The following is a 9,887-nucleotide window of genomic DNA, read 5'->3' as shown; positions in this document are numbered from 1 at the left end:
AACACCCACCATCACGACGTCGTTGAGGCAGAAACGCTCAATGGCTGTGGCGACTGTGGAGCAGACGGGAGAACAGATTACCACCACGCGCCTCTCGAAGGCAAAGATCAAGACCTCGGACTACCTCAACCTCTGCTTCCGTATCAAATGGTTTTACAACACCTACGTGAGACCAAGTCGGTGGAACCGGAAAGAGGATGATCCGGAGTATCCGAAGTGAGTTCCCTTTCCTCCCTTTATCACTTGCCGCCTTCTTTGAATCTTTTTCAAAAGCTATGATTCCTGTTGTTTTCATCGTTACCTTTATGGGTAATCTTCTTGAATGAAAGCGGATGAGCAAGGAGAGCAGTTAGTGTTACACTGAGTGATTTTTGGATGGGAGATAAGTAGGAGCCGAAATGACAGTTTTTGTTGCTTTTTTATGTAGGTGGTTCGAACCGTTAGTGATGCTGTGGCTAAGCGAGAATGATGAGGTGTCGGAGAATTACCTGCGTAACGCCTATGAGAGGGACAAGCGTGACGGATTTCAACGTTCCAGTGAGCATGCACTCTACTCCAACTCCGTGGTGGACGTGTTCACGCAACTCAACCAATGCTTCGATGTAATTAGGAAGTTGGAGTGCCCGGATCGAGATGTGGAGGCAAACTACATGCACCGTTTTGCTCAGGTCAGTTGTCTTTGCGCCCCATCTTCTCCCCCCTCCTTCGCATACTTTTCCAACCATCCTCCCCTCCGCTTTCCGCCCATCTTTTAATTCATGTATTCACCGTAGATCCATCCACATATCCTTCCAGCAGTCTGCCCATCTTAGAGTCTTCTGAAATTTACTGAACATGCAACAATGGGATGTCAGGTGGAATCTTTTACTGCCTTTGCAGTAGAGTGTGTAGTCTATTGGTAATTATGGCTAACCTACTCATCCTTTACGATGAAACCATTTGAATGAACCAGTCGTCCAGCCACGGATTGCCCCAGGCTCTCGAGTGGGCTAGGCAGTTGGGGGAATTATTGAATGTACTTTATTAAAGGGCGAAAACTTGCGAAGGGTCTTGATGGGACAAGAGTAAGGGTGCTGCCAGCCTGGAAGCATTCGTGTCTGCTTTGGTAGATGCGGCTCGCTGCAGTCGCATTCCTCGTTGGACAAACTCTTGACGTCGTACTTGGTGTTGCTGAAAATGTGGAATCCTCCTGAGTTAAGAGCAACTTGATTGCAGTCATAATATCAGGCTTTGCTGTCAAATGCACAAGCATGAAATAAGTAAGGCGAGAAAGGTACAAGGGTGTAGGCGGTGGTAGGACTGCTCCAACAAAGCACTGGCGGAGTGGATTCCTTTCAGACTGTGGAAAAGGTGCTGTTGGCCTACTCGGAGAGCGTTCAGCTGGACTTTGCCCAATTCAAAAGCGATGCTCGCACCGCATGCATCCTCATCAACAACACTCAACAGCTACGCGTCCAACTGGAAAAGGTGTACGAGGCGATGGAGGGTGAAGAGTGAGTTTCTACAGTGTGCTCAATGCTCTAATGCGACAGTCGGTAAGAGTGAATAGCCTCATGTAGCTTCAACCTTCATGAGGAGACGCGGGAACAACTGACAAAACTGCAGGTGCGTTTAAAGAACGCCGTTGATCTGCTTGTCTTCGCCTTTGCTGGTGAGTTTGAGGAGGATATTCAAAGGAGCGTGCTGGAAATGGGCCGTCTACTACAGGGGGTAGGTGAATGACCAACCGGCTGCTGTGACGTCATATTTTTGCTTCCTTCGCTCCTTTCTCCTTCCTCTCTGTAGTGTAAAGAGACCACCTCTGGCGGTGGCAGTGCCGAGGGAATGGAAGCCGATTGCGAAAACTGTCTGCGCCCCCTCATGGACTACTTTGAGTTGGTGCTGTCAGCTCAGGCCAGTTTGTGTGAAAAGACTGTGCTGAAACGCCTGCTCAAGGTACTGTGACGCCGAAAGTAGCCTCACCTTCCAAATCTTGCTCCTACTTCTCCGACCTTTGCTTGAAAGTGTCCCTTCTCTTTTGTCCTGCAGGAACTTTGGCGCATCACCATGGAGAACACAGAAAAACTAGTCGTTTTGCCAGGCGTGTCGGACACCAAGCAGGTGCGGATCATCCACCTCTCCCCTCTTCTTCAACTACAATCTGTCTGCTTGTCTCTCCTCCTGTGTGTCTGTAGGCCTCGTGCAAAAGGGGTTGAATTCAGTGCTGCATTCCTCTTACCCTTCTTGCAGTCTTTCAAAGAACTCTGCATGATTGTCTGCAAATTTTAGCTAGAAAATGCCGATGAAATTAAGTGGCGATTGACATTTGCGTGGCCCCTCTCATCGCATCCCGATATCGTGATATTTAATTTCACCTTCACACAACGTGAGATCCAATTCCATTTCAAATTGCCTCACTAAATATCACCCCACTTTTCAATCACATTGTATTGACAACCGACTGATTCGTCTATGCTGATTAAAGTCTTTGTGGAGGACAGGTAATATGCATTAGTCCGCCCACTTTGATTAAAGCACAGCACTGAAACGGAGCAATCAGTCAGTTGATTGTGATGTTGTAAGTGGAACTGATTTTCTCGTCGTCTACAGGCACTCCCAACTGTATTGGTTGGGCCCAAAGGCACAGCCTCCGCCAAGCTGATTGGTGGGGCGCAGAGTCTGCTGAGCCACGTGGGACAAAATGTGTCTGCCGCAAAAATTCTTCAGGTAGGGGCTGGTGTCTCCCTCTTACTCTGCTTCTGCATTCACCTTCCTTCCTTGTTGCCTCAACGGAGCATTTCGACCATAGGACTTTGCCGGGGAGAGTTTAGTGGGGAGTAGAGACCTCACGCCCTACCAATGCGAGGTCCTGACCAACTGCTTGGATACTGTGCAGGTTTATTTTCACGCTGGTGGTCGCGGCCTCAAACGTTCTTTCCTTCAACGCTCGCCTGAACTGCACAACCTGCAGCAGGCATTGGCGCTCTATTCGCAGACCACAGACACTCTTCTCAAGGACTACGTCACCACCGAAATCTTCATCATGGGTGCGTCTGCTATTACAACTACTTACAATGTGTAGTTAACCAGTAGGAGTAAGGTGACTTGGTTGTCTTTCCAACTGCAGTGGGAAGAGATAGCGTGAATTAATTCAAGCTAGTTCGTTCAACAGGCAATTTGAGATGCATATTGGGATGGATGCCATCTTGGCTGCTGCGTCTTCTCACTCATCTTTTCACCACTGCTTTATAGACATGATCTCACCCGATGATGCGTGCGGATACCTCAACGTTCAAGTGGAGGTCTTCAAGCATCCTGGGACCGGAGAATACAAAGCCATCGTTAAAGGCAAGGATTCCTCTTACCAGTCCTGCGTTCTTCCGTCTGTGTGGGGCCAAAAAGCGTATCAATACACGCAGTTCGCTGCATAGAGAGTGATATAATAAATGAGATCAGAAAGGCCAAATTTGTGAATGGATTGTGTGTGCTTGAAACACGATTGTGTAAACTCATAAAAGCGGAGGTTGAAGGCAAGATGAATGAATCACTCTTGTGTAGAATTAGGTAGTGAATGATGTATGAGCGCCTAATGGATTGTAGCTTGTAGGAATGCCCGGAGAGACGGTGGAGTGTGCCGAGCGTTGAAGGCGTGGATGGAGGAAAGGTTTGGCTGACGTAGGATAGATTGATGGGGTAGAGATTGTGGAAGCAGGTGGTCAAGTGGACTGGTTGACTAGGTGGTTGAACATGGCCCTGAAAGATGTCAGAAGACTTGTCAAATCGAAAAGGGTTTGACTGAGTTACCAATGGCGAGGTGACGAATGTACATGTGGATAGGGGGTAGATGGATAGGCGGGTAAATGGATGAGCACACCTGCAAGTCGAGATGCACACATGTTGATGCGAACGAATTTGTATGTTTTTGCAGTTCTCTCAGCTTCTGACCTCAGTGGGGTAATGGTCTCGGGGCTTTTCCGCCCCTTCGTCGAAGTCTACCTCTTTGGACCGCTTCTGACAGACTGCAAACGACGATTCACGACAAAATCCAAATCGGGCACCATCTCACCGCTCTTCAACGAGACCTTTGTCTAGTAGGTGTCTTCAATGCCTTATTCTTTCCTCTGGTTCCATCACCCACCACAAGTATTTATTGCTAATTCGTTGGAGACTCATTTGGGAAATTGTGGAGCACTTTGTGTTGATTACTTCGAGCAGCATTTAGGTTTTTCATGCAGTGATTGCCACAGAAGTGGGCTAAAGAATGCTTTATTGACTGAGTAATTAGAGGAAACACAGGTGGGTGAAGGGGTGGACGAAGCGAAGGATCAGAAACGGTGACGCAGTTGATGGTGTTCATTGTGTGGGGAAGGGATGGTCTTCAGTGCACTACTTCTCTCAGCTAGCATAATGCCTCAGTGTGGGTGTGCTTTCAGCTACCTTTCAAGTCGCAGTGATCCCGAGTGGTATGAGTTGCAATTTGTGGTGAAGGACTACTGCTTTGGTCGCAGCGATCGCCTTGTAGCGAGCAGCCTGCTAACACTCTCGCAGGCACTTGACTTGGGTGGCTCGGCGCCAGTACGACTGCCACTGACGCGCAGACAGACGCAGTCAGAGGCTGGCTGGACCGTGCTGCGCATCCTCTCGCAACGACTTGCCACCGACGAGGTTGCGCGGGAGTTCGTTCGTGTCAAAACGGAATGTTGTTCGGCAGCCGGAACCTCCACCTTCATTCAGGCAGAGTGAATGGCCAATTTTTGATACTTATTCCCCGCTCCTTCTCCTCCTCCCCCTTCTCCTCGGTGGCCAAAATTGTGTGCTCTGTATTAAGCATTCCGCGGATCTTATGTATGATATGCTGCTTGAAGATTGACACGCACTTTACGTTGGGAGTTAAGGGTGGTGTTGCAAACTGTCTCGGCAATTGTGTCCGTGTGTCCTGAGTCCTATCGAACGCCTGTCCAGCTAAACAGAATAAGTGTTTTTACCGTCAGATGGATGTCAGTTAGCACATCGGTACCGCCGGTAGCCCTTGAGCCTCTCCGCCTGCCAGTGGACACGGCAGAAGACTGAATCCGCGTGTGAGGCACTCAGTCGTCTTGGTGGCACGTAATTGCGGTGACTGATTGACCATGTAGTTAGAGTGATGATTGGTGCACGTAAAGGCGACCAAAGAGGAAAGTGATTTTAGGGTGTTAGGGGAATTATTCACAAGCGGAACACCTCCAGAAACTTGTGCAGAAATGCATTTGTGAGGTTGCAGGCTGTTCCAGCACCTCACCTTGCAGAAGTGGATAGCAGCAACGAATGCTGGGTCCAGGCAGTTAGGATTTGAGTTAACGTTTCCTTATAACTACCTCGGGTTCCACCTCCTGGACCACGAAGTACAGCAATTAGAGAAGATTCAATTTTTGCGCGTTAGGTCAACTAATTGAGTCTGCAGTGCGCAATCGTACTGTGGATATGCTGCCTAGTGCTATGAATTGGTATTCAAGCACGTAACCTTGGCTTCTGTCCGCGCCTCAACCCTAGTAATCAGAGGACAGACTTCAGCGCTACATGCCCACGTCCCTGCGCAAGTGACGTTGACGAGTCGCGACTGAACGAAGGTAAGTGAAGAGGCATGCCGGGTGAATGCTAGCCACACAAGGAAAGCAGACCTCCCTAGTACCAAGGCCAACGCAGACCCAATGCTTTCAAGAAGACTTGCATCCGAAATGGTGAATCAAATTATTCAAACCCAATCCGGAATACATCTCGCTTCAGCGCAGAAGCAAGAAGAAGGGACAGAATGGGGGAAATTGTCTCGTTCTCTGGAGTCTGGCACAGATCGCTCGCAGTAGAGCTTGATCGCCGAGGCCTCCGAGGACTCTCAACTCCTAGCACTGACACCCTATCCATTGTGACCAGTGCTTGAGTACGACGGCCATAGCGACTGGTCAAAATGTGGCTGTAAAGAAGAAGATGTATGTCGTAAATTGGGCAGGCAAATTGCATGAAAGGTACTGCAGAACGTAATGTACTGCAGTCTGTAGGGCGCGAATGTCCGGATGCCTATGAAGCTCTCAATTGGGACTTCAGAGGAGAAGCTTTAATAACCCATGTGCGTTAGCACGATTGTTGAACAAGTGAGGGCAACTAAGTGATGGTTGGGGGGAGTGCCAAAGTGCACATCCAAGCCTGGTGTTCGAGTGTGAGTAGGCCTTGCTGAGTGTGCACACTTTTGCGTAATCATTGTTGTCATTTGTCCAACAAGGGTTCAGTGTGGGCTTTTGCGAAGCTCAAAAAGGGCCACAGGACGTCATCTGCTGAATAACTTAGACAGGAAGTCTCTGCCGACTGCACAATTTTAATTTCATCTATATGTACTTGAAATTCTTGGCGTAGAGGAGACCGAGAAGCTGCAAAAGGGCCGCACCACTGATGTGAATGATGGAGGACTGGCCGCACTTCCGGCTGTTTGTAGCCACCACCTCTACCCCAAGAAACAAAGTTGTTTCGCCTGCATATAAGGGGAGAAAATCACATTGCAGATAAGTTGAGAGTTGATTGCGGCTTTTTTATCCCATCGGTAACTTGAAGTGCCAACCTCCTACAGAACACTGTCCGATTGTGCGAGATAACTGCTAAAGTGTTCTCCGCTTTGTGACTTATTTGATGGCATGGGGAGTTCAATCAAAATGCTCGACTTCCAAATCTGTTGTGTGCGACTCATTACTTCAGTTCTCTTGCACATCCACGGCACAGAGAACTCCCACTCCCAGCCATTGTTGAATCTTCCGCTCTGCGTTTGGAATAAATCGCTTTAGTATGATGGACGAACACCATTGAAACCGGTGAGAAGAAGCACCTCTACAACGAGATGTAAATCGACCAAATGAGTTTCACATCCTTCGCAGTGCAGGCGGTAAGAGGTAGGGGAGTGGGACACTGGCATGAAGGGCAAGGTATACGCAAAACCAAACAAGGTCGGGGCGATACTTTTGGCACAATCCAGGCCGGCGCTCATGAGCTTCTACATAGCTGTCGAGCTAGAGGCGGGTCGATGGAAAAACGAAGGCACATCCCAATCTTTAGTATGCATTCACAGCTATCTTTAGGTCGACAACGGCACATGACTGCTTGTTTTGCATGCGGATGACACAAAACAGTATTTGTCAGCAAATTTAGCCTCCGGTTCTGAGCATTCACTTCCTCAAGTGGGTAAATCATGTGTTGCAGGGAATAAAAGAAAAAACCAATCGAAAACCAAAGGACGCAACATACAACGGACTGATGAGGGTAGAGCTTAAAGCCCCGACGTGCAATCTCCCACCTCTTCTTCATTCAGTCCCAGGATGTTGTACTTCATGAAGGTTTCTTCCTACCTTTCCCCAAGCAACATTGGCGATGGTGGTGTCAAAATGGAACAGTGCTTACGTGGGATGGGAGGGCTCCCTTGCTGGGCACTAAGGCTGCCTGCATCCAAAGTTGCTTTCGAACACACAAACGTACACGTCAGACATCATCAAAATACCTGTGAAGTAACACTTGCCTCATTATACATCCGCCTACTTATCAATGACATTCGACGTCAGTGGTGAAGCTCGCCGCCAACTTCATATCACCTATCCCTGCCACTGCTACTACTAGGCAAACGCACGGATTGTACAGCGGTAAATGACTAAGGTTTGTTGGACACAACTGGCAAGGGTAGCGTGGGACTCGAGGATCGACACAGAGAGCATGGATTCGTGCAATGCACTGTTGGTAATGCTCGATCGTCACCATGTCTGTCATGTGCAGCATTTGTACAATAAGGGCTCTTTCTCACCTAATTAACATTAGCCAACTCCATGTCTTCCCATACCGCCTCTCATCCATTCGGCCAGCTTTGCAGCCCATATGAAGCGACCTCTACCATTGGTGATGAGGTCGTATCCATGGGCATGCACCAATGCTTGTCATTCACTTAAACGCCCAGCCACAACACCTTACACAATTGGTACAGCCGGGAGCGCAATGACAAATGCCATCATGAAACGGGTAAAGACTTTCATAGAAATGCTATTTGGAGGATTGCGTAGGTACAATGCATTCCAATGTCACAACTACTGCACTTTGTTTGTGAAGTCGCCCTTTGATACGCCCAGCAAGGGTGGAGCCACCACTGTTCAGTACAAACGGATGAAGCCAACACCGCAGACTCGGGCACACACGAGGAGTGGATCACACTGATGGCGCGTGGACACATCACCACTACTAATACCTCGTGCGTAGCTGTTGTCGATGTGGATGGATTATGTGACAGACGTCAGTCTTTCACTAGTGGTACTACATGCAATATTCAGGGGCTCCAGCATGGCTTCGTACTTCCGCCTCTTCCTTAACCAAGTGCAAACGCATTCCGCATTCCTGCACCACCTCCTTCACCATCACCCCACAAGCTGCGCATTAGGCACTACAGGTTCACCGCCACCTCCGCAAATGAAAATCCCATACATTAACAAATCCACACTAACCTGGTGAAGGCGTTCCTTCACTCCGCAAATCTCTCTTAAGCGCAGCCTTGGTGCGAGTGAAGTGTCAGCTAGCGAAGTGAGCAGTGGGTGGATTTACCTAGTGCATGAGCAAGGAATCAATTCTGCCAACATTTCACATACACCAGTGCTGAATGAAAACACTTTCACTACCAACAGTGACAGTGGGAGCACTAGCATAAACCTCCATTTAACCACTAAACAATCTTCCATGAGGCAGATGTCATCCAAGTAAATGCGTCAAAAGCATAACATAATGCTATGCAAACACATACACAGTCACGTACACTTTTAATACGGCGACTTGCCCCCTACACATATCAGCACTCCTCATCCACATTGACAACCGGGCTTTCCTGCCCACGACGGCACGAGCGGAGGGATCACAGCACCCCACCTAGCCGCGCCGCGCCGTACCACACTTTACAAAATCCTATTTTAATGAAAAAGCATTAGCGGTCACTATTTGCCAAAGTGTACTTCACCATCACCGCAGCCTCTAACATGGACGTATACTCAGCAGACTCGATAACAATAGAGCCAGAACACCAAGTTGTGTTTCTCTTCGCTTTCTACGGTAGAATTCCACCTTCCCCTCCACACATCCTGCGCCTTCGTCAACAAGCCCCGATCCAATTAACATCATCGCATCCGTAAAAACCAAATGAGATGTAGAGATACAATCTCAATCGTGGTGCAGCACTGCGACAGTCTAACCAAACAAAACAGTGCATTGACGTAGAATGCACGTCGATGCGACCTTCGCAGGACAATATTTACCGTTTCGGCTTGCGTTTGTTTATATCGCAAGGTGGTGAAGCAGAGATGCGGAATGGCTTTGTATTGGGTTGAGGCAGAGGAGGATGTTCTGAGCTACGCTCGGATCCCCTGACAAATGCATGTCGAAACACTAATGAGGGGCTGACGTCTGTTAAATGGTGTAACCACATAGACAACGACTACGCATGAGGTGTTAGTAGTGGCGATGTTTCCGTTAACCATCAATGGGATCCACGCTATGCCTGTGCCTGAGTCTCCGCTAATCGTCTCAGCGGTGGTGAGGAGCAGGAGTGGTTTCAGCCTAGTTGGGTGTATCAAAGGGTACCTTTAATTGCTAGATCGGTGTTGCGTCGCCAATGGCTATCGTGTATTCCACAGTGTCCACCGGTGTCAATCGTTTGCTTGGCGATATTTGTTCGTCCCAGTTTTGCACTCTGCCATGAGATGATGCTCGCATACTCCTACCCTTTGCTGTTTTATTATTCAATGGAGAAACGGTAAATCTTGCCACCCAACAGGTCCCTTGCATTCAGAACCGTCAGCCTGAAGAGCCTACACCACGTGTATTTTAAAGCAACACTCGTACGTACTCCGAAGGCACCTTCAATTGGT

At 48.6% G+C, this 9,887-nt stretch overlaps 2 protein-coding genes across 2 annotated transcripts in view; one reads left to right on the top strand and one right to left on the bottom strand. All coding sequences in view use genetic code 11, as the record gives it.

The window, feature by feature from the left end:
- Positions 1-4,722, top strand: part of EGR_09651 (Protein unc-13 B) — a gene marked incomplete at both ends in the record, with an annotated part of 12,818 nt that extends 8,096 nt beyond the window's left edge. The window contains 10 exons of the mRNA XM_024498900.1: positions 65-216; positions 428-668; positions 1,339-1,493; positions 1,560-1,710; positions 1,786-1,935; positions 2,029-2,100; positions 2,789-3,026; positions 3,232-3,346; positions 3,930-4,070; positions 4,413-4,722. Coding sequence (XP_024346673.1) covers positions 65-216; positions 428-668; positions 1,339-1,493; positions 1,560-1,710; positions 1,786-1,935; positions 2,029-2,100; positions 2,789-3,026; positions 3,232-3,346; positions 3,930-4,070; positions 4,413-4,722 — 1,725 coding nt within the window. The remainder of the gene's footprint in view (positions 1-64; positions 217-427; positions 669-1,338; positions 1,494-1,559; positions 1,711-1,785; positions 1,936-2,028; positions 2,101-2,788; positions 3,027-3,231; positions 3,347-3,929; positions 4,071-4,412) is intronic.
- A 4,887-nt stretch (positions 4,723-9,609) lies between these two features.
- EGR_09650 (Heat shock cognate protein) overlaps positions 9,610-9,887 on the bottom strand; it is a gene marked incomplete at both ends in the record, with an annotated part of 1,410 nt that continues 1,132 nt past the window's right edge. The window contains one exon of the mRNA XM_024498899.1: positions 9,610-9,746. Within this exon, the coding sequence (XP_024346672.1) occupies positions 9,610-9,746 (137 nt within the window). The remainder of the gene's footprint in view (positions 9,747-9,887) is intronic.

Source organism: Echinococcus granulosus (assembly GCF_000524195.1).
Source record: "Echinococcus granulosus chromosome Unknown EG_S00159, whole genome shotgun sequence".
Taxonomy (NCBI): domain Eukaryota; kingdom Metazoa; phylum Platyhelminthes; class Cestoda; order Cyclophyllidea; family Taeniidae; genus Echinococcus; species Echinococcus granulosus.
Note: the sequence above shows the minus strand (reverse complement) of the source record. Positions and strands in the feature narration are given on the sequence as shown.